At 42.7% G+C, this 24,928-nt stretch overlaps 1 protein-coding gene across 1 annotated transcript; it reads left to right on the top strand.

Moving 5' to 3' along the window:
* Nucleotides 1-1,349: 1,349 nt before the first annotated feature.
* On the top strand, nt 1,350-20,638 carry LOC129863016 (transmembrane protein 87A-like). Its single transcript, XM_055935068.1, has 19 exons — nt 1,350-1,544; nt 2,614-2,674; nt 2,804-2,895; nt 3,264-3,398; nt 3,637-3,690; nt 3,935-4,112; nt 6,756-6,817; nt 7,259-7,442; nt 7,787-7,886; nt 8,012-8,105; nt 8,691-8,766; nt 9,121-9,225; nt 9,441-9,499; nt 11,614-11,717; nt 12,082-12,155; nt 12,255-12,331; nt 13,419-13,471; nt 13,786-13,816; nt 14,759-20,638. Exons 1-19 carry the CDS (start codon nt 1,389-1,391, stop codon nt 14,798-14,800), a joined length of 1,737 nt encoding a protein of 578 aa, XP_055791043.1. The 5' UTR covers nt 1,350-1,388; the 3' UTR covers nt 14,801-20,638.
* The last annotated feature ends 4,290 nt before the right edge of the window (nt 20,639-24,928 follow it).

Here is a 24,928-nt window from a genome sequence, read left to right as displayed (position 1 = left end):
TTATTACAGTATGAAGAGATGTTACTGTGGATCATGAGCACATAGGCTTTCTGCTTGGTGCAGCATGTGCAGTCTTGAGTTGCCACCCTTCCAAGTCCTGTTTCACAAAGGATCTGCCCAGTTCCCATAGAAATCGAAAACCTATTTCTATGATTCTGTCTTGTGGCATTATTAAAACAGTATTATAGGCTTGTCTATTCCCTAATGCTTTGCATTGAAATAATTCTGACCAGTTTTCCGGTGGATATTTATACCTCAAATGGTTACCACTAGCTATCAGTGTGCAAGAGATGTACATAAGATATTCTACATTTGCACATCTCTCTTATAGTATACAGCATTTCCAATGAGATAAGCTTTGCTCACAAATTAAATCAGTGTATCCCTAGCAAATTTTGGCCCTCCTGCAGCAAAGTACCCCCACAACATGATGCTGCCACCCCTGTGCTTCACGGTTGGGATGGTGTTCTTCGGCTTGCAAGCATCCCCAAAAAGTTCGATCTTTGTCCCCATGTGCAGTTGCAAACCGTAGTCTGACTTTTTTATGGCGGTTTTGGAGCAGTGGCTTCTTCCTTGCTGAGCGGCCTTCCAGGTTATGATGATATAGGACTTGTTTTACTGTGGATGTAGATACTTTTGTACCTGTTTCCTCCAGCATCTTCACAAGGTCCTTTGCTGTTGTTCTGGGATTGATTTGCACTTTTCACACCAAAGTACGTTAATCTCTAGATATTGAAAGCTGTGAACAAGGCATAAATACAGCCAACTACTGTTCTAAATCAGTGTACTACACTTCCAACTAAATGCTTGCATTCAAACTGTATGTAAATTGCCTTTTATATATTGAAGTATTTTTTAAGTGGCATTGTGTATATGAACTTTACCTACTAAGTGTATAGAGAGTATTGTACAGGGATCTCTGAGGACCCTGTACAGCCTTGAGGTACTCCACCAAGTTTAGGCAGTAGACCTTGGAATGTGCACAAGATCTAATAGTTTAAATTAAATATTTTAATACAAGTACAACTTTTGTAAAATATAGTCAATGTTGATATTGACTTGTTAGTGATTTGCATTATTTTGACATAACGTAATACACGATTGCAAATACAAAAATGTGCTATTTTTTTTATTCGTCTGAAAATAAATCCATCCTGGAATGAATAAAATATACACACAATATGATGATGATCATTGAAAGGTAAATGAATAACAGATTTCAAGTTGCTATCGTTTATATAAAGTATATGGTAACTGGCACTGCTTTACATAGTATATGGTGCAATGCATCTAAGCCAAAACGTCAACTCAAAGATACCCAGGTGTGTGACGTTTTCCACTCAGGTGAGTTGGCCAGCCAGCCACGCAACACTAGAGCTACTGAAAACATGGCTGCTTCTGTACGGGTGAGGACGTGGAACAGCAAGGCTAGCTCAGTCAAACCCTGGCTCCTTCTTTTGACAGGGATCCTTTTATTATGCTATGCAAATAGCGGGGTCATGGCAGCACCAGAACTGGGACAATGGAGTATTACAGTTATCAATGTGAGTATTAAAATATTCAATTTACCTAGCTGTCAAGTTAAAGTTAGCATTCGAGCTAACTAGCAAGAACAGCAGTGCGATTCATCCGTCCAGCATTAGGCTAGCAATCTAGCGAGCCATCTTTTCTGTTCATAAAATTGAACATTAACATTATTGATTGATAATGCATTTTCCTGAACATATTTAGGCTATCGATTTGCACAAGCTATTGTACTGTCTATGCACTGTTAGTTAACGTTAGTTGGTTTGGGAATATTGTTTGAATGATATACCATGCTACCTCGGACAATTAGGCAAGCTGTTTTAGTTTAGACCATAGATATAACGTTACCCCAAATGTTTTCGTAATGTATTTCCCAAACATAGCTAGCTGCCTAACCTAGCTCGGCTAACGTCACATACAACGTTAGCGGTATGTAAACAAACACCAGACAGAGAGACCACTGTCCTGTACTGGGCTAGATCATTGCCTGCAATTTAGCCCCGATATAAGAGAAGTCTAACAACCATTTAGCTAGCTAATGTCCAGATTAGAATATGTAGCTAACTAGGCTATGCCAGAAGTCTATTGCCAAATTAACTATATAGCTAACGTTACAATGTCCAATGAATTGAAGGGGTAAGACAAACATCGTGTCTACCAGTCATTTGCTTTCAAGTCAGTGAAGTGAACAAGTGCACACTTTAGGAGGAAGGAATAGGTAGGCTAATTAGGACATAACGCCATTTTTCCATGGAGGTGGTCAGATGTCTGTCCACCACCATATCCTGTTGCAGAGTAATATGAGAGCTACCATTGCCTGCCTAGGGACTCCCAATAATGGTCACCAGGGCCCATATAAAGTGTCTGAGTAGGAATGAGTGCTGATCTAGGATCAGGTCCCCTGCCCTTTTAATCTCATTCATTGCGATCTGATCTTAAACCATCACTGTTACTCTGAGAGGATGGATACATAGGTCACCAGCCTGTGCTTTGTTCCAGTGCTGGCATTAATCAGACCTGACTCTAGTGTAGGCCTATCACTCAGTTTATCTAACTAATGTAAACACTGTTTCCTCTTCTTCTCAGACCTCAAGACCATTGCTTTTGAGGAAATCCATGTACAAAGACACTGATATCAAATTGAAAGGTAAGATTAGCAGGTCCAGGATTTGTTTCAGACAGAGTACCAAGCACTCCCAGGATCCGGATCACAGAAGGGATATGAAAGCGCCCAAAGAACTACCTCTGTAACACCAATTTATTGTTTTTCTTTTAGTTGTGTCCTTTGGTTGTCCAGAGGAGATGACTTTTACCATTCAATGGTACTTGAAATACTATCCCTGTCACAATGAGTTCAATAATATTGAGGTAAGTAAAGTACAGGTAGTAATTACAGTAAGTGACTAGTACTAAGTTCTAGGCTATTTAATGTCTATAGGCTGACATATGGGCGTGGAGCAGAAAGTGAGTTTGCCGTAGTCGTCTTTCATTATCAATACCTTGAACATTTTCGTAATGACTCATTTGTTTAGAATTGCTATGGTAGTGCCACATTTTGACAGTTGGTGTGAATTACCAGTTGACTATACTAAGTGTAAGAGTTATTTTTAAATCCCATCATTCCTCATAGGGAATGTATGTCTCCCTACATTCAACTACTAATAAATATGGTTGAATATTTAATGTATTAAATAGATGTGAAACATTGAATATGAATATAAATCATTACTTTAAAGGAAATGTATGAGAGGACGCCACTGAGTCGAGGACAGAGTATGGATCCTAACCCTCTAGGACAAGGGGAATGCATTGAGCACAAGCACAAGCCCTTGACCTGCAACAATGACCTGCGATACTTCCCAATGCTAAATGTAAGGGCTTATAGGTTACATACATGAGTTCCATTACATTACAGTGCTTTTCACACTACTGAGCTGGCCTGCTTACTCCTTTTCCATAGTAGGTAAAACTGTGCTGAAAGGGAAAGTGTGAAAACAAAATATTTGGGTCGCCTCAATAGTTTGAAAAGGATATATTGGGAAGAATAATTTGTTTTGGAACTTTGCGTTTGACTTACGGACAACTTACTGTATGACAACTTTGTTTCAGAAAGCCAAGGCAGAACCACGGCCCGTTGTCCCTCCCATGGAAGGAGCAGCACCGGTGAGCTGCTACCATGAGGTCATGATGTTTCACTATGATGATGCATAGTTTTTTTACACACACACTTACTTTCGGAAGTTGCTAAGGTTGTTGTCAATGACCGTTGGAGTTGGCCATATACAGCATGCACAAAGAGATCTGGAACCAGACTATCACTTTTCACATTCTCATTACTTCCTGCGTTCTTCATTGCATAATGCATATAACTTCCTTTCAAAACAAATGTTGGTTCAATCCTACCCAGGGCTCAGATGAAAACTACACGAAGTGGACGATGGAGGAGTACGACAAAGTCGGCGGTCTGAAGAACGGCAGTGTGTCGCTTAAACATGATGTCATCGCCACCACGTGGAAGGACGGCCCTTATCTGCTGGTGGTGGTGATTAAGTCTAACAAACAGGAAGCCAACTGGAATCTAACAGGTGGGTTCACTACATTAAACCCAATGCACCTCAACTGGGTTGTGTTCATCAGGCACCAGACGGAAGAATACAGACTGAAACAGGGAGGGACCACCAGAACTAACAAGAGAATTGACTGTAACGGGAAAGTACAAGCTAGACTCTGCAACATTTTTACGGTGATCTACCCTAATGAACATGACCCAGTTAATGAATACTTGGAATGTTAAACTTGCTTGTGAGGCTTACAAAGAAGAAAATTAAGTTTCTTTAGGCAGCCTAAATACTAATTAAAATGATATAAAGGACATTGGCTACTGTACCATTTTGATCACATTGCTCCATGTTCAATTTAAAAATATATATATATTATTTCACCTTTATTTAACCAGGTAGGCCAGTTGAGAACAAGTTCTCATTTACAACCGCGACTTGGCCAAGATAAAGCAAAGCAGTGCGACACGAACAACACAGTTACACATGGAAAAAACAAACATACAGTCAATAACACAATAGAAAAAAAGTATATATACAGTGTGTGCAAATGGCGTGAGGAGGTAATGTAATTAATAGGTCATAGTAGCAAAGTAATTACAATTTAGCAAATTAACACAGGAGTGACAGATGTGCAGATGATGTGCAAGTAGATATACTGGTGTGCAGAAAAAGTAAATAAAAACAATATCGGGATGAGGTAGGTAGATTGGATGGGCTATTTACAGATGGGCTATGTACAGCTGCAGCGATCGTTTAGCTGCCCAGATAGCTGATGTTTAAGTTAGTGAGGGAGATGTGTCTCCAACTTCAGCAATTTTATTTTTTTAATTAAATGTTTAATTTTTTTGCAATTTGTTCCAGTCATTGGCAGCAAAGAACTGGAAGCAAAGGTGGCCAAAGGAGGTGTTGGCTTTGGGGATGACCAGTGAGATATACCTGCAGGAGCGCGTGCTATGTGTTGGTGTTGTTATCGTGACCAGTGAGCTGAGATGAGGCAGAGCTTTACCTAGCAAAGACTTATAGATGACCTGGAGCCAGTGGGTCTGGCGACAAATATGTAGCGAGGGCCAGCAGGTCGCAGTGGTGGGTGGTATATGGGGCTTTGGTGACAAAACGGATGGCACTGTGATTGACTGTATCCAGTTTGCTGAGTAGAGTGTTGAGGATTAATTTGTAAATGACATTGCCGAAGTCGAGGATCGGTAGGATAGTCAGTTTTACGAGGGTATGTTTGGCGGCGTGAGTGAAGGAGGCTTTGTTGTGAAATAGAAAGCCCGTTCTAGATTTTATTTTGGATTGGAGATGTTTAATATGAGTGGAAGGAGAGTTTACAGTCTAGCCAGACACCTAGGTATTTGTAGTTGTCCACATATTCTAAAGTCAGAACCGTCCAGAGTAGTGATGCTAGTCGGGCGGGCAGGTGCGGGAAGCGATCGGTTGAAAAGCATGCATTTAGTTTTACTAGCATTGTAGCTCGTTTTGGAGCTTTGTTAACACAGTGTCCAAAGAAGGGCCAGATCTTTACAGCATGGTGTCGTCTGCATAGAGGTGGATCAGGGAATCACCTGCAGCAAGAGCGACATCGTTGATATATACAGAGAACAGTGTTGGCCCGAGAATTTAACCCTGGGGTACCCCCATAGAGACTGCCAGAGGTCCGTACAGCAGGTCCTCCGATTTGACACACTGAAATCTGAGAAGTAGTTGGTGAGGCAGTCATTTGAGAAACCAAAGCTATTGAGTCTGCCGATAAGAATGCGGTGATTGACAGAGTTGAAAGCCTTGGCCAGGTCGATGAAGACTGCAGCACAGTACTGTCTTTTATCGATGGCGGTTATGATATTGTTTAGTACCTTGAGCGTGGCTGAGGTGCACCCGTGACCAGCTCGGAAACCGGATTGCACAGCGGAGAAGGTACTGTGGGACTCGAAATGGTCAGTGATCTGTTTATTAACTTGGCTTTCGAAGACTTTAGAAAGGCAGGGCAGGATAGATATAGGTCTGTAACAGTTTGGGTCTAGAGTGTCACCCCCTTTGAAGAGGGAGATGACCGCGGCAGCTTTCCAATCTTTAGGGATCTCGGACGATACGAAAGAGAGGTTGAACAGACTGGTAATAGAGGTTGCAACAATGGCGGTGGATAATTTTAGAAAGAGAGGGTCCAGATTGTCTAGCCCAGCTAATTTGTGCGGTTCCAGGTTTTGCAGCTCTTTCAGAACATCTGCTATCTGGATTTGGGTGAAGGAGAAGCTGGGGAGGCTTGGGCAAGTAGCTACGGGGGGTGCGGAGCTGTTGGCCGGGGTTGGGGTAGCCAGGAGGAAAGCATGGCCAGCAGTAGAGGAATGCTTATTGAAATGATCGTGGATTTATCGGTGGTGACCGTGTTTCCTAGCCTCAGTGCAGTGGGTAGCTGGGAGGAGGTGCTCTTATTCTACACTTTAGTGTCACAAAACCTTTTGGAGTTATGCAAATTTCTGTTTGAAAAGTTAGCCTTTGCGTTCCTAACTGACTGCGTGTATTGGTTCCTGACTTCCCTGAAAAGTTGCATATCGCTGGGAATATTCGATGCTAATGCAGTACGCCACAGGAAGTTTATTGTATATTGTAACCCTAATTATTGTGTTTTGGATAGCTGATGTAGCTGATGTATACTCCTTATTTTTCCAGTCAACGTCGTAATGAAAGGAACCCACGGCTACATCTCCATCACGGAATGGCCTCTCATGATCGTGAGTATACATACAATTAAACATAGTCAGTGACACATTGAATTAACAGTGGGATGCATTGCACCATGACATTTTAGCTCACGCTCATTTCCAGTGCTTGTCCCGAGTCACACATACATTGTAGGGTTAATCGTTGTCATAGATATCAGACGCCTGTTTTGTGTTGTCTTCATGTAATAATATATTAGCTGACTTTCATCGAAAGCATTCAAGCACACAATCCTGCCGTTGCTAGTGCCATGCTCTACTAACTGAACCGTACAGGACCTTGTGGTTTGTTCAGAAAAATACCTTGTGTGTTATCTTGTTTTAACACGCATCTCAGTTCAACATGGTGATGTGTACATCCTGTGTGCGTGTTACTCTGGTTCATGTCTTCAGCCTTCTACTGGAACAACCAATATTTTTCTCCCTCACGCTCACCCTTTGTGTCTCTCTCAGTTCTATATGGTGATGTGTACAGTGTACATCCTGTATGCGTTACTCTGGTTCCTGTGGGCTGCCTGCTACTGGAAGGACTTACTGAGGATCCAGTTCTGGATAGCTGGAGTCATCTTTCTGGGCATGGTGGAGAAGGCTGTGTTCTGTGCTGAGTACGAGAACACCAACGGTGTTGGGGCAGCTTGTAAGTCTACACTACTATTACACCTAACTCTGTTGTCTGACTGGTTTAAAGAAAGTACTAAGATCCTCTGTATAGTAGCATGGTGGAACGGATCATGTTGATCTGGTCCCAATTCCCTCCCTACCCCTTGGTCCTAACCTTTCAATGTTGGCAGATCTGAAGGGTCTGGATAGGTATCAGCAGTATAGTGGTGGAGAGTCCACCATATTAATTCTACCTTACAGATTTGCAAACATCGCAGGCTTAGGGCCAAGGGGGAGGTTTAGGGAGTGTTATTATTCTGAGCGAGAGTTTTTCTGTCTCGTGTGAGAGAGAATTAATTCCAATGTGGATGTTGATTTCAGCTCCAGGCCTGTTGATCTTTGCTGAGCTCATCTCTGCCCTGAAGAGAACCCTGGCACGGCTGCTGGTCATTATAGTCAGTCTGGGATATGGTATAGTCAAGTAAGTTGAGAAAATAAAGGTCGTCACAAACTCTTACTCCCTGTCCTTTGATATGTGACCCCAGTGACGTTATCGTGCTGTATGTATTTAGTCATTTTTCCTGCGTTGTGTACGTTTTCCATCAGACCTCGACTGGGTACAGTGATGCACAGAGTGGTGGGACTAGGTGTGCTGTACTTTGCCTTTGCTGCCATCGAAGGTGTGCTTAGGATCACTGGGGTAAGGCGTATTCCTGAGCTTGCTTACCTCCGGGGACCTTGCATTTTGAACCTTCATTTCTAGATGGCGTGCTGTTTTTCTAATGTGTGTGTTATGGGAATTATGTTCAATATGTGTGTATGTATTCACTAAAGGTTCGTGACAATGGCCCCGCCCTCATCACATCCATTGTTCTAGCATTGATGGACTTCTGTATCATCTGGTTCATATCCTTCCTTATTTATAATAATTACCCCATAATGCACCTCTAGTGGTCTATCATAACTTAATGGCCTACTTGGCTGTATCACTTGTCTATCAGTGTAACAGAATGACATCTTTTTGTGTTGCTTACTAATGATTATCACTGATAGTCTAGGAGCTGGGGTTATAATGTATCTTGTACAGTTTGGGTTGTAAACTTATATTGTATATTAAATCAAGTTTCAGTAGGTGATTTTCTTTGGTTACTGCTGTTATTTTTCTCTCCCCCACTCACTCTCCATCACTTTCACCTTCTGTCTTCTCCCCCCCCCCCCCCCCTATTATTCCCACCTGTCTGTCCATCCTGTCTCTCTCCATCCCTTTCTCCTTTCTTCCTCTCAGGCGAAAGACTCTGACCTGGCTCTGTTGGCCAACATTCCTCTGGCTCTGCTTGACTCTTCTCTCTGCTGGTGGATATCCTTTTGTGTGCTGATAGCCCTGTTTGAGGCTTCTCTGTCCCCCCCCCCCCCCCCCCCCTATCCATGGTCCCTACCCAGGGCTACACCGTCCCTCCCTGGGCCAAACCAAAGGGTCTCTGCATGAGGGCAAATAATCTATTCTTGCACGCTAACCTGGAGGTCTGATAGTAGAGGTCTGGGCCTTGCCCTTGGCCGCTATCCATGCCCTGGGCATCATCTGTACAACTTGCATGTTATCATCCCTGCTGATTTTTGCTAGGTTCTTCCATGATTCAGTCTCATTCATTCATTCGGTCTGTTAGTTACATACTGTGAAGCCCAGCCGCTGTTTCCTTGACTGCCTCCTAACATATTTGTGAGCCTGGCTCACACTATAAAGACACTGAAGCTGAGAAGAAACCCAGTGAAGCTGTCTCTCTACAGACATTTCACAAACACACTCATCTTCGCCATTATAGGTGAGTACAGCCAGGAAGACCATTTTCATGTTTTTATAGTTCATGAGTATCATAACACACTATTACTGTAGAAGGCATTATGAACAACGTTATAAAGTGGTATACGTATGTAGCCTACTTCATAGACAGTGTTGCCAAACTATTCAGAATTAGTCTCACAATTGAATGGAAATGATCTGATGCAGTTTTGGTTGTATTTTTTTTCCCACCTTCAGCTTCAATCATTTTCATGGTGTGGACGACGAAAAAATTCAGACTAGCCGACTGTCAATCTGTGAGTATGTCTTCTTGTAATGGCAGCAAATGGTCCAGTTGTGTCATATCAAGTTTGACTGCTCTGTGCATTTCTTAAAGGTTCCAGGCAATGCAAATAGTCTGGGTAGCCATTTGATTAGATGTTCAGGAGTCTTATGGCTTGGGGGTAGAAGCTGTTTAGAAGTTTCTTGGATCTAGACTTGGCACTCCGGTATCGCTTGCCATGCGGTAGCAGAGAGCACAGTCTATGACTGGGGTGGCTGGAGTCTTTGACAATTTTTAGGGCCTTCCTCTGACACCACCTAGTATAGAGGTCCTGGATGGTAGGAAGCTTTGCCCCAGTGATGTACTGGGCCATTCACACTACCCTCTGGCGCCTTGCGGTCGGAGGCTGAGCAGTTGCCGTACCAGGCAGTTATGCAACCAGTCAGGATGCTCTCAATGAGGACCCATGCCAAATCTTTTCAGTCTCCTGAGGGGGAATAGGTTTTGTCGTGCCCTGTTCACGACTGTCTTGGTGTGCTTGGACCATGTTTGATGTGGACACCAAGGAACTTGAAGCTCTCAACCTGTTCCACTACAGCACCGTCGATGAGATTGGGGGTGTGCTCGGTCCTCTTTCCTGTAGTCCACAATCATCTCCTTTGTTTTGATTACGTTGAGGGAGAGGTTGTTGTCCTGGCACCGCACAGCCAGGCCTCCTCCTTATAGGCTGTGTTGTCAGTGATCAGGCCTACCACTGTTGTGTCATCGGCAAAATGAATGATGGTGTTGGAGTCGCGCCTGGCCGTGCAGTCATGAGTGAACAGGGAGTACAGGAGGGGATTGAGCACGCACCCCTGTCGGGCCCCTGTGTTGAGGATCAGTATGGCAGATGTGTTGTTACCTACCTTTACCACCTGGGGGCGCCCTGTCAGGAAGTCCAGGATCCAGTTGCAGAGGGAGGTGTTTAGTCCCAGGGTCCTTAGCTTATTGATGAGCTTTGAGGGCACTATGGTGTTGAACGCTGAGCTGTAGTCAATGAATATCATTCTCACATAGGTGTTACTTTTGTCCGGGTGGGAAAGGGCAGTTTGGAGTGCAATAGAGATTGTATCATCTGTGGATCCGTTGGGGTGGTATGCAAATTGGAGTGGGTCTAGGATTTCTGGGATAGTGGCGTTGTGAGCCATGACCAGCCTTTTGAAGCACTTCACGGCTACTATGGTTTGGTAGTCATTTAGGCAGGTTACCTTAGTGTTCTTGGGCACAGGGACTATGGTGGTCTGCTTGAAACATGTTGGTATTACAGACTCAGACAGTGAGATGTTGAAAATGTCAGTGAAGACACTTGCCAGTTGGTCAGCGCATGCTCGCAGTACACGTCCTGGTAATCCATCTGGCTCTGCGGCCTTGTTAAAAGGTCTCTCTCACATCGGCTGCGTAGAGCGTGATCACACAGTCATCCGGAACAGCCGGTGCTCTCATGCATGTTTCAGTGTTATTTGCCTCAATGTGAGCTGTAGCTTGACCAGCTGTAGCTTGACTAGCTGTAGCTTGACTAGCTGTAACTATCAGTCACGCCACAGATGAAAGGTTACCAGTATTCTGCTTGAGATTTACATTGACATTTGTCATTTAGCAGACTCTCTTATCCAGAGCCACTTGCCGTAGTGAGTGCATACGTTTTCATACTTTTCCCCCATACTGGTCCCCCGTGGGAATCAAACCCACAACCCACTGGTTTGTAAACAAAGCAAGGTGTAGACGCACGTGATGCAGCTTTATGCAACGTCATAAAACCGGCAAGTAAATCCTTGTTAATGCCTGCCTCCTGAATCCAGGGACTTGACACAGCTCAAGGGGACCAGTACCTTTATGATCAACTTTGTCAGTGTACCAGCTACAGTCCTTTTTCAAACTTGGGTCACCTTTCTTTGAACTGGTACTGGTTTCATCCAACTGGTTTCATCCAAATATCATTCAATTTGATGAAAACATGATTTTCACTGTTGAGGACTTAAGGTATTGAATCAACATATTGTAAAAAAAAAATAAAAAAAAATAAAAAATACCAGCTCAATACAGCCATATTGGGTCATGTATTGAATAGTATCATGGCTGACATATTGTTTGTATTATTCCATATAACAGGACTGGGTGGAGTTGTGGGTAGATGATGCCTTCTGGAGGTTCCTGTTCTCCATCATACTGCTGGTTATCATGTTCTTATGGAGACCCTCTGCTAACAACCAGAGGTGAGGTTACATGGTGTGTGTGGCTATCCTCGTGGGTACTGGAATTCCCCACAAGGATCGTAATATCAAACGTGTGTGTGTCCTCATACTATATGTGGACCTTGTTGTAATGGAGAACGCCAAATCAAAATGTATTGCACCTTAGCTACCTTGTTGAGTGTGCTGTAGATTTATCAATGGCAATATGTTGACATATCAAACTACCAACAGTCAGTCAGGGAGAAAGTGCCTCACCTTACCACTCTTCAAAGCTTCAGAGGAAACACAAACTTACACAGCCTTTCTCTAAATGTTCTGGAGCTTTATAACAATTTAAGGCTTTGTAACTGTTCATAATTTGTAACTCTTCCTTTGTTCTCCTCAGATATGCGTTCACTCCATTGATGGATGACTCTGACGATGAGGAGATTGAGGAGTTCCTGGTGTCAGCTAATTTAGGTACTGTACATGCAGTCTGTTTTTGTTTAACTTCTTTAGTGATAATGTGTTTGAACCTTGGTGATCGTTCTCTCCGTGTTTCTCTAAACACACACACAGCTGATGGCATAAAGCTGAGAGCCTCCAACTTTAAGAGTGAGACAAACGGCTCAGCCAAGCCTTCAGGATCTAACCCGGTTAGTATCAAACCTTCAATTCAATTAATACAACTTGATTTGTTCCCTCGGGGAATTAAGTCCATTTCAAATAATCCAATCAATATGAACAATATCTCCACATAGAAATACAGCATACCAACAAGCCAACCTTTTCTGTCAGTCAATAAAGCTCGACTTTCAGGTAACTGACACTCAAATGTTTGCTCTGACCTGTGATGCAATTCAAGCCTCCTACCAGCAGAACAGATGACCATCTACTGTATATACTGAACACAAATATAAACGCAACATGTAAAGTGTTGGTTTCATGAGATGAAATAAAACCACAAAAAGCTTCTCAAATTTTGTGCACAAATTTGTTTACATCCCTGTTTGTGAGCATTTCTCCTTTGCCGAGATAATACATCCACCTGACAGGTGTGGCATATCAAGAAGCTGATTAAACAGCTTCATTACACAGGTGCACCTTGTGCTGGGGGCAATAAAAGGCCACTAAAATGTGCAGTTTTGTCACAACACAATGCCACAGATGTCTCAAGTTTTGAGGAAGCGTGCAATTGGTATGCTGACTGCAGGAATGACCACCAGTGCTATTGGCAGATAATTAAATGTTAATTTCTCTACTATATTCCGCGTCCAATGTAATTTTAGAGAATTTGGTAGTATGTCCATCTGGCCTCACAACCGCAGACCACGTGTAACCACACTAGCCCAGGACCTCCACATCTGGCTTCTTCACCTGCTGCATTGACTGAGACAAGCCACCCGGACAGCTGATAAACTGAGGAGTGTTTCTGTCTATAATAAAGCCCTTTTGTGGAGAAAAACTAATTCTGATTGGCTGGCCCACAAGTGGGTAGGCCTGGCTCCCAATTGGATGGGCTTATGCCCTCCCAGGCATGTGAAAATCCATTGATTAGGGCCTAATGAATTTATTTCAATTGACTGATTTCCTTATATGACCTGTAAATTACGAAAATTGTTGCGTTTTATGTTTTTGTTCAGTATTTTTAGTCTAGTGAATGACATCTGAGTTCAAACAACAGAGGGCAGCGTTGAGTAGTTCACTTTTCTCTTTTATTTTCACTCTTTCCCACCTGTCCAGGATGAAGACTTGAAGTGGGTGGAAGAGAACATTCCTACCTCTCTAACAGATGTGTAAGCATCACTTATCAATACATATTTTTATCAACACCAAATAGCAGGTGTGTTTATAGCAGCGTTTTCCAAACTCGGTCCTGGGGCACGTTTTGGTTTTTACCCTAGCACTACACAGCTGATTCAAATAACCAACTAAACATCATGCTTTGATCATGTGAATCAGCTGTGTAGTGTTAGGATAAAAACCAAAACCTGCACCACTTGGGGTCCCCAGGACCGAGTTTGGGAAATCCTGGTGTAAAGTGGTCACCATTTATTAGGTGGTGGTTTCATAAAAACAAATGTTTTCTCCTTATTTTCCTCCATTGTAGAGCGTTGCCTGTCCTTCTTGATTCAGATGAGGTGTGTATATTTTTAACACGGGGTCATTTCTGTCAATGGCAAAATACACTGAGGATACAAAATATTAAGGACACCTGCTCTTTCCATGGCATGTGCTATCAGGTGAAAGATATGATCCCTTATTGATGTCACTTGTTAAATCCACTTCAGTCAGTGTAGACGAAGGGTTGGAGATTGGTTAACGAAGGATTTTTAAGCCTTGAGAAAATTGAGTATGTGTGCCATTCAGAGGGTGAATGGGCAAGGCAGATAGATTTAAGTGCCTTTGAACAGTAGGTGTCAGGCTCACCGGTGTGTCAAGAACTGCAATGCTGCTGGGTTTTTCACGCTCAAGTTTCCCGTGTGTTTCAAGAATGGTCCAACACCCAAAGGACATCCAGCCAACTGTGGGAAGCATTGGAGTCAGCATGGGCCAGCATCCCTGTGGAACGCTTGAGACACCTTGTAGAGTCCATGCCCTCGGCGAATTGAGGCTGTTCTGAGGGCAAAAGGAGGAGACAACTAAATATTAGGAAGGCTTTCCTAATAAGGGCGGCAGGTAGCCTAGTGGTTAGAGTGTTGGGCCAGTAACTGAAAGGTTGCTGGATTGAATCCCCGAGCTGACATGGTAAAAATCTGTTCTGCCCCTGAGCAAGGCAGTCAAACCACTGTTTCCCGGGCGCCGTGGATGTCGATTATGGCAGCCTCCCGCACCTCTCTGATTCAGAGGGGTTGGGTTAAATGCGGAAGACACATTTCAGTTGAATGCATTCAGTTGTACAACTGACTAGGTTTCCCCTAATTCCCCTAATGTTTTGTAACTCAGTATATATGGTTTATTTTACTGTGCATTTCCTATAATGTTATTACATTCTCAGTAGGCAATTTTATATGTATAGCCACTATGGTATTATAGAGAGAGATATATATATATTTTTTTTCTTCACTGTATTCCTTACCCAGGAAATCATGACTACAAAATATGAAATGTCCAAGATGGAGTAACATGGGAAATCTTCCTACTACGCACGATGGATGCAGAGCATCTCTTCCTCCTGAGATTGGTTCCTCCTGCATGGCATGGAAGAGACAGATCACCTGGAGCGCGACACCTCTTCCGTCCTAGGCCTGTTTAGGCTGAGAGTCAGACCTCTGTCTACAACACTACTGGGGCTTAACACCTCTGACTTGGCGATCAGCAGGGTCCTATTCATTGGGTATCAAATGGAAGAAAACTGATTTAAATAGGAGGTACCACCTGAACTTGTCCAATAAGAAATGCTGGTTATAGTTTTCCGTTGCAAAACGTTTTTGCTGCGGTGTGCCCTAATGTATTTAGCCCTTTCACCCTCTACACAAACCAAGACATAACAATTGGTGTGTCCCAAAGTGCACCCTATTCCCTATTCAGTGCCTTTGGAAAGTATTCAGACTCCTGGACTTTTTTTCACATTTTGTTATGTTACAGCCGTATTCTAAAATGGATTAAATCGTTTTTTCCCCCCTCGTCAACCTACACTCAATACCCCATAATGACTAAATGAAAATAGGTTTTTATCATGTTTAGCAAAATAAAATAACTGAACTATCACATTTACATAAGAATTCAGACCCTTTACTCAGAACTTTGTTCAAGCATTTTTGGCAGAGATTACAGCCTCGAGTCTTCTTGGGTTTGACAGTACAAGCCTGCCACTCCTGTACTTAGGGAGTTTCTCCCATTCTTGTCTGCAGATCCTCTCGAGCTCTGTCAGGTTGGATGAGGAGTGTCGCTGCACAGTTTTTTTTACGGTCTAAAGTGATGGTAGGTTGGGTTCAAGTCCAGGCTCTGGCTGGGTCCCTCAAGGACATTCAGAGACTTGTCCCGAAGCCACTCCTGCATTGTCTTGGTTGTGTGCTTAGGGTCGTTGTCCTGTTAGCTGAACCTTTGCCCCAGTCTGAAGTCCTGAGCACTCTGGAGCAGGAGGACAATTCCTTCGACAACATGGCTTGGTTTTTGCTCTGACTTGCACTGTCAACTGTGGGACCTTATATAGACTAGTGTGTGCCTTTCCAAATCATGTCCAATCAATTGAATTTACCACAGGTGGACTCCAGGTTGTAGAAACATCTCAAGGATGATCAATGGAAACAGGATGCACCGGAGTTCAATTTCAAGTCTGATAGCAAAGGGTATGAATACTTAAATACGGTATTTTTTGTTTGTTTCATACATTTGCAAACATTTCTGAAATCCTCTTTTCACTTCGTCATTATGGGGTAATGGTCAAATGTAGGGAACTATGGACCCGTGTGGCTCAGTTGGTATACCATGGCGATTGCAACCCCAGGATTGTGAGTTCGATTCCCACAGGTGGTCCAGTACGATTAAGTATGAAGGTGTATGCACTCACTTCTGTCAGTTGTTCTGGATAAGAGCATCTGCTAAATGACTATAATGTGTATAGGGAATAGGATGCCATTTGGGACAGTTTTTGTGATTAAAAAGAGAACTGGACGTTAGACTGTATGCATAGTTACCTTTTTGCCCACTAAACTTGACTTTATACTGTATCTTGGAGAGGGGAACAAGCTGGTATATTATTTCTACACCAATTGGATACATTACGTAATATATGACCAACGTGTTATTTTGATGGATGGTAATTCAGAGGTGTGTGTGTGTATATAGTATTTATTATATCTCACTGAGTGAAGCTTTATTGCTTCCTAACCAAAGTATAATGTGATGTGTTTTGTGTGTGTGGGGGAGTTGTCTGCATTGTGTTTTCTAGGCTGGGACACAGGATTCATTCGTTTAGTGTGAGTTACGCAGTACTAAACAGAAGTGTTGATGTAAGTGTAGGATTGCAGGGCTGGGGTCTGTTCAGATATAAATGTATTGTATAGAACCAATCTGATTGTCTGTCAAAAATAATGACTAGAGCTGACACAATTCCCTGTTCTATCTGCTATTGATGTTCAGAAAGTTTCGCATCACTGATGCACCCCTGAGGTTGGTTGGTAGAGGCAGTACTGAATTTGAGGCCCATGGTATTGAGAAGTTATAATGAATAATAATTTATTCAGCTTCTATAGTGCTTTTCATTAGACAGAATCTCAAAGTGCTTGTTAAGCAAAATAACCAACAAGCATTTATTTAGAGATATAGTCTACAACAGTAGATGGGTCAAGTCTGAGTGCTTCCTGAAACCTCCAGATGGACAGCTGCTCTCATGAGAGGATCTGGAAGCTCATAGCTAGATGGTCAGCAGCGGTGGTGGTCTGGTCAGCATGTCCAAGGGCAGGCAGGTAGGCCGGCAGCTCCATGTCATCAGGGCGTCTCCTCCGTCTGCAGATTCTCTGGGACTATGTGATGAAGGTTGAGATCCCCAAAGAGTACAGTCATCACTTCAGAAGTATCCTCCTGAGTAATGAACAGCTGTCCCACTGCCTACTGGATCACCGTTGGTGAAAAGCAACCCTGAGTCATTGGTGTAACTCAAATGAAAGCACACTGGCTAGCTAGCATTACCTAGCTTGTTGACAATGCTGATTTACATACATTTCATAGTGATAGAAAAAGTACCCAATTATCATACTTGTATAAAAGTAAAGATACCATAATAGAAAATGACTCAAGTAAAAATCACCCAGTAAAATACTACATAAGTATATTTAGAACTAAATACTTTTCCTCAAGTATCAAAATTAAATGTAATTGCTAACATATACTTAAGTATCAAAAGGATAAATCATTTAAAATTCCTTATATTAAGCAAACCAGATGGCACCATTTTCTTTTAATTTACAGATAGCCAGGGGCACACTAACACTTAGACATAATTTACAAATGAAGCATGTGTGTTTAGTGAGTCTGCCAGATCAGAGGCAGTAGGGTTCTTTAAGAATGTAGTGGAGTAAATGTAAAAGTTGGCAAAAATATAAATGGTAAAGTACAGATACCCCAAAAAGCAATACTTTAAAGTATTTTTACTTAAGTACTTTACACCACTACAATTTACAGGCATGAATCAAATTCATGATATCAAGACTTGATCTGCACTCATTCAGCTATTGAAAAATTAAAAACTTGGTACAAAATATTAAATATGATTACATATGTACATGAGTTCTCTGCCGAGGCTGCCACTAGGCACCATGGCAATTATAGAACCCAGGAGCTCCGTATTACTATGGCTGACCATGTAAAACAACACATTGCACTGCACCCATCTGGTGTATGTGATAAAACATATTTTATTTTTTTCCTGGTTCCCTCCCTTTACTTTTTATTTCCCACATTGTGTGTGCCCAAAATGGTATCATATTCCCTATATAGTGCACTACTTTTGACCAGAGCCCTATTGGCCCTGGTATAAAGTAGTGCACTATACAGAGGATAGGGTGCCATTTGGGACTAATATTGGTTCTTGTTATTTCTTGTTTAAGTGTACTTCCACCTTGCTCCTGAGTTGCACAGCGGTCTAAGGCACTGCGTCTCAGTGCTAGAGGTGTCATTACAGACCCTGGTGATACAGCCTGGAATCTAACAACTGACTGTGATTGGGAGTCCCATAGGGAAGCGCACAATTGGCCCAGCGTCCTCCGGGTTAGGGTTTGGCCGGGGTAGGCTGTCATATTAAACAGAAATTTGTTCTTAACTGACTTGCCTAGTTAAATTATTTCTTTTTGTATATGTGCTAAAGCCTCTAGTTTACTCTATTGGTTCATTTATGGGGATATTGTTATTGTGTGTTTTTAATTTGATCCCTGATTTGCTGTCTTTACCTTAACTCATTTTAAAGGAGAAACTATTGGAAATGATGATTCCTGCATTTGTTTTCCATTGAAAAGGGGATGTTGGTATGAATCCAACATAGCTATCCCAATCCCTATGTTTTGTAATAGTTGAACACTTTCAAAGTACCCATTTGTTGTCTGTCATTTATGAGAAGGTTCTGGTACTGGTGCCAATTAGATGGTGTCTGTTGAAGTCTTCATATGCGTGTTACGGTGTATGAGACGGCACAAATGTAGGGGTGTTAGTTTCATGTGGACCAACATTCCCAATCTTTATTTAACCAGGTAGGCCAGTTGAACAAGTTCTCATTTACAACTGCGACCTGGCCAAGATAAAGTAAAGCAGTGCGACAAAAACAACACAGATTGTGCAAATGTAGTAAGATTAGGGAGTTAAGGCAATAAATAGGCCATTGAGGTGAAATAATTACAATTTAGCATTAACACTGGAGTGATAGATGTGCAAGTAGAGATACTGGGGTGCAAAACAGACTATGGTGACCAGTGAGCTGAGAAGGCGGGGCTTTACCTAGCGAAGACTTATAGATGACCTGGAGCCAGTGGGTTTGACGACGAATATGTAGTGAGGGCCAGCCAATGGTCAGTTTTACGGGGGTATGTTTGGCAGCATGAGTGAAGGAGGCTTTGTTGCGAAATAGGAAGCCAATTCTATATTTAATTTTGGACTGGAGATGCTTAATGTGAGTCTGGAAGGAGAGTTTACAGTCCAACCAGACACTTAGGTATTTGTAGATGTCCACATATTCTAAAGTCAGAACCGTCCACAGTAGGGATGCTAGTCAGGCGGGCGGGTGCGGGCAGCGATCGGTTGAAGAGCATGCATTTAATTTTACTTGGATTTAAAAGCAGTTGGAGGCCACAGAAGGAGAGTTGTATAGCATTGAAGCTCGTCTGGAGGGTTGTTAACACCGTGTCCAAAGAAGGGCCAGAAGTATACAGAATGGTGTCGTCTGCGTAGAGGTGGATCAGAGAATCACCAGCAGCAAGAGCGACATCATTGATATATACAGAGAAAAGAGTCGGCCTGAGAATTGAACCATGTGGCACCCCCATAGAGACTGCCAGAGGTCCGGGACAACAGGCCCTCAGAGTTCAGTGTGTGAAATCGATCTGAGAAGTAGTTGGTGAACCAGGCGAGGCAGTCATTTGAGAGGCTGTTGAGTCTGCCAATAAGAATGTGGTGATTGACAGAGTTGAAAGCCTTTGTCAGGTCGATGAAGACGGCTGCACAGTGCTGTCTTTTATCGATGGAGGTTATGATATCGTTTAGGACCTTGGATAGGCACGAGGAGTTTATGTTGGATTGGTCCGTGTTGTCCTCTGCAGCCTAGGCACAAGGTTAGTGGGTTGATGTTGGATTGGTTCATGATGTTGTCCTCTGCAGACTAGGCACAAGGTTAGTGGGTTGTCCATTTACTCGTTCTCAACTCCAACTATATCCTAGGACCTGTCCAGAAACAACCCCTAATCCTTACCCCCTAGACTTTCCAATCTTACCCCTCAGATCTCGTGTGTAGGCAGTAGGGTCTAGGGGTCCGTTTGGGAATCAGGCCTAGTGTATTTGGAGCTTTTCTTAACTTGTAGAGATTTAGATACTTCCTCTTACTCAGACCCTGGCCGCCTTCATGCTCATTCTTTCCCTGTCATGTAGCCTACGACTGTATTCACTTGTCTGTTATTTCCACAGAACAGTCTGGTTTTGGCTGACTGTTAGTCCTGTTGTTTCCTAAGTCACCAGGTGACTGAATATTTTTTGCCTTGTACCTATTTTTGGAAGGTTTGTCTTCAGAACTATGCTTGAACATTTCATTCCAGGGCTGCTTCTGAAATGGCTCCCTATAGAGTGCACTACTTTTGACCAGAGCCCTATTCACCCTGGTCAAAAGTAACTCACTAGATCGGTGCCATTTGGGAAGCACATATACATTTGCCTGTATGTCTTTTTACTTCTGTTGACTTGGAGAGAAAGATAATCTGTATTTCTGATGGTTATTGCAATACAATGGTTAATTTAATTGTAAATAAAACAGGTTTATTTTACCAATATGTTTTTGTATTACTGCAGTCACAGGAAAATATTATAACCACTGATCATTATAAGATCTTGGTTATTTCAGTGTCCTGAACCCAGCCATGATCTAGTCAGGCAGATGTGTGATCATCATGATATGACGTGGTATACTGTACCTTCTGGCAGGACTCTGTTCCCTCAGTCAGATTTAACTGTCCTGGAAGATTTCTTACCAAACCAATGTTATTTTTTTGATATAAAAGGAACTCAGTCCGGCTTTAAACTTACTCTTGAAAGTCATTGCATACCTTAGAGAGCTATTTGTAACTTGTCAGAAGTGTCCAGATCAAGTAGCCCAAGTCAGCTGTAAAAAAAAAATGTGCCTATAGATATTGTAATTTTTTGGTCACATATCACATGAATACGCGGCAAAATGTATAGACTTGCAAGACAATTAGCTTTAAACCTGCAAAATTCTCTCCACCAACGAGGGGTGTGAACAGTTTGTTTCATGAACAGTGCTTGTGCGCGCAGGGGGGGCGCTGGATGTTACCCAATGCTGGAAAGGGAACCCCTGTTTTAGTCTAGTGGAATGAGATGTTCCATTTGCACAGCTGTTCGTGTGCCGCAGATAGCAAAGACTAACTAATTTTCATCCGAAGTCAGAGAAACCGCTCATAGAACATTTACATATACTGTATTTACCATGAGGGGGTTTTAGGACATCCTTTTGATAACCAGGCCAAGCAGTTTTTTTATGGTATTTGAATCTTATATTTTTAAAGTGACATTTGTCTTTTTCTTCACTGACAAATGATGGGGTGTAGGGACTACTATACAGTATTAATGTGTTCCTGACTTGCGTGAATAAACCCAATCTGTTCCACAGAGGGCTATAGGCTGTTAATGTTGTGAAGGCAGTTATGTAGGACCACCTGGTGAACTCTACAACCGCATGCACCTGCAGTGTGTGTCCTGTCACAATGAAAGCTTGTTTTTCAGTAACATGTTTTTAAAGAAAGCTTTCTTTCTTCAAAGGATCAAGTGAGAAAAGTTTGTTAAATGACACAGTGTTTGTTAGAAAGCTGACTGCTCCAGGCCAGGGTGTTTGTATGGTTATGAAATCCCTCAGCCAACCATATCCCTATGTTGACACCTACTGAAACGAGAAGTGGTGAGTGACAGCCACAGCCCGTCCCAATTCATTCTCTCCCTCTTAGCCCCAGCTGATCTAAAGGGTATTGGGGAAGTATGAGGTGGAGCTACACCTTACAGATCTGCTAACGAAGGTTTGCTTAGGGGTTTGTCACTAGTTAACATAGCAACAGCACCATTTAACAATTATGGCTTCGTGGCTGTGTTAACTAGTGACGACCTACTCGGGGCCAAGAGGGACGTAAAGATTGGCAGGGAATGAATTGGGATCAACAGACCGTGTGGAGCCCAGGGCCCATATTCACAAAGCGTTTCAGAGTATGAGTGCTGATCTAGGATTAGTTTTGCCTTTTAGATTGTAATGAATAAGATCAGAGGGTCAGCAGGTAGCCTAGTGGTTAGTGTTGGGGCCGTAACCGAAAGGTTGCTGGATCAAATCCCTAAGCTGACAAGGTAAAAAGCTATGGCAGCCCCCCGCACCTCTCTGATTTAGAGGGGGTGGGTTAAATGCAGAAGACACATTTCAGTTGAATGCATTCAGTTGTACAACTGACTAGGTATCCCCCTTACATGGACAGGGGAGATCTGATCCTAAATCAGCACTGGGCCCTGACTGTAAGTAACCTGCAGAGGCCCCTGTGTTTTACATTTTTATGTCAAGGTACCCCTATGTACCATCATCACCTTCCACCCTGTGACCCCTTTTCTAGCGATCAGACACTTTTTAGAACCTCCTTTAGTGGCTAATGTAAACCTCTAAGAGCTGCTTGTCAATGATGGCCTCACAAGTGACGAACATGAGGCCTGTTTCTCCGTGTTCCCATAATGCAGCATTTGTTGTTGTTTTTCTGATGTTGGCTGGGGTTGAGTGTTAACTTTGTTGCTGATATGTTGGAGGTTTTGAGGTAGAGAGAGAGTGATAAAGAGAGAGAGACTAGAGTTCTCCCTGAAAAAAAAGATCCTCATTGTCTTCTCCTCTACTGTTGGACTACCTCCAGACATTTATCCCACATCGATCCACAGCCGACCTCCCCGTCCTCCAAATTGTATTCTGAAATAGCCCACTGACAAAAATCTCACTGCTTTTCTATATTTTCATAAAGTGACTCACGCTGCAGGGGGAAAGAAGGCTCTACTGTTGGCCTTTCAGAATCACTTTCTGGTTTTCCATAGAATTTCATAGTTTTGGTTATTACAGGGCCATTTTGAAATGGGTCCAAAAGTAAAGAGGAGAAGAAGGAAGGAGGGATTGTGTATGTTGTTTCAGGAGGATGGAGAGCACATAGTCGACGGGCCATGCCGTCGGAATCTGGACAATTTGGAATGTTGGAGATGATAATATCTTCATTTTGTGTGTAAAGGGAACACAAGCTGGGAATGCTGTGTGACAGCTTTAAATGACAACTTTCCATTCTGATAATGTTCATGTCTCTCTTTTGACATTGTGACAGACAACAGCAAAATGTTGCATGCTACCCTACACAGAACTTGGTAGTAAACCCCTGTGCTTGGGTTTTTCCTGGAGGCCTTGACTCCAAGAAATGCATATAGCAGGGTTCCCCAATAGGTGGCCGGCAGGTGATTTTCTTTGATCCCCCCCCCCCCCTTTGAGTATTTATTTTCATATATATGTCTTTCTAGTATTTATTTTCATATATACATATGAAAATAAATACTCAAAGTACGGGGGCCAAATATATATACTGTGTGTATATATATACACACACACACACACAGTATATAAATGTATATATATACACAGAGTATATACAGTATATATATATATACACACAGGATATACAGTGGGGCAAAAAAGTATTTAGTCAGCCACCAATTGTGCAAGTTGTCCCACTTAAAAAGATGAGAGAGGCCTATAATTTTCATCATAGGTACACTTCAACAATGACAGACAAAATGAGAAAAAAAATCCAGAAAATCACATTGTAGGATTTTTAATGAATTTATTTGCAAATTATGGTGGAAAATAAGTATTTGGTCAATAACAAAAGTTTCTCAATACTTTGTTATATACCCTTTGTTGGCAATGACAGAGGTCAAACGTTTTCTGTAAGTCTTCACAAGGTTTTCACACACTGTTGCTGGTATTTTGGCCCATTCCTCCATGCAGATCTCCTCTAGAGCAGTGATGTTTTAGTGATGTTTTGGGGCTGTTGCTGGGCAACACGGACTTTCAACTCCCTCCAAAGATTTTCTATGGGGTTGAGATCTGGAGACTGGCTAGGCCACTCCAGGACCTTGAAATGCTTCTTACGAAGCCACTCCTTCGTTGCCCGGGCGGTGTGTTTGGGATCATTGTTATGCTGAAAGACCCAGCCATGTTTCATCTTCAATGCCCTTGCTGATGGAAGGAGGTTTTCACTGAAAATCTCACGATACATGGCCCCATTCATTCTTTCCTTTACACGGATCAGTCGTCCTGGTCCCTTTGCAGAAAAACAGCCCCAAAGCATGATGTTTCCACCCCCATGCTTCACAGTAGGTATGGTGTTCCTTGGATGCAACTTAGCATTCTTTGTCCTCCAAACATGACGAGTTGGGTTTTTACCAAAAAGTTCTATTTTGGTTTCATCTGACCATATGACATTCTCCCAATCTTCTGGATCATCCAAATGCTCTCTAGCAAACTTCAGACGGGCCTGGACATGTACTGGCTTAAGCAGGGGGACACGTCTGGCACTGCAGGATTTGAGTCCCTGGCGGCGTAGTGTGTTACTGATGGTAGGCTTTGTTACTTTGGTCCCAGCTCTCTGCAGGTCATTCACTAGGTCCCCCCGTGTGGTTCTGGGATTTTTGCTCACCGTTCTTGTGATCATTTTGACCCCACGGGGTGAGATCTTGCGTGGAGCCCCAGATCGAGGGAGATTATCAGTGGTCTTGTATGTCTACCATTTCCTAATAATTGCTCCCACAGTTGATTCCTTCAAACCAAGCTGCTTACCTATTACAGATTCAGTCTTCCCAGCCTGGTGCAGGTCTACAATTTTGTTTCTGGTGTCCTGATTGACAATAAATGTCACATGCTGTTGTGCAAATGGAATAGACAAAAGCATGGCCAGAGCATGGAGGCGCTACCAGGAGACAAGCCAGTACATCAGGAGATGTGGAGGAGGCGGTAGGAGGGCAACAACCCAGCAGCAGGACCG

Source organism: Salvelinus fontinalis, chromosome 1 (assembly GCF_029448725.1).
Source record: "Salvelinus fontinalis isolate EN_2023a chromosome 1, ASM2944872v1, whole genome shotgun sequence".
Lineage (NCBI taxonomy): Eukaryota > Metazoa > Chordata > Actinopteri > Salmoniformes > Salmonidae > Salvelinus > Salvelinus fontinalis.
Note: the sequence above shows the minus strand (reverse complement) of the source record. Positions and strands in the feature narration are given on the sequence as shown.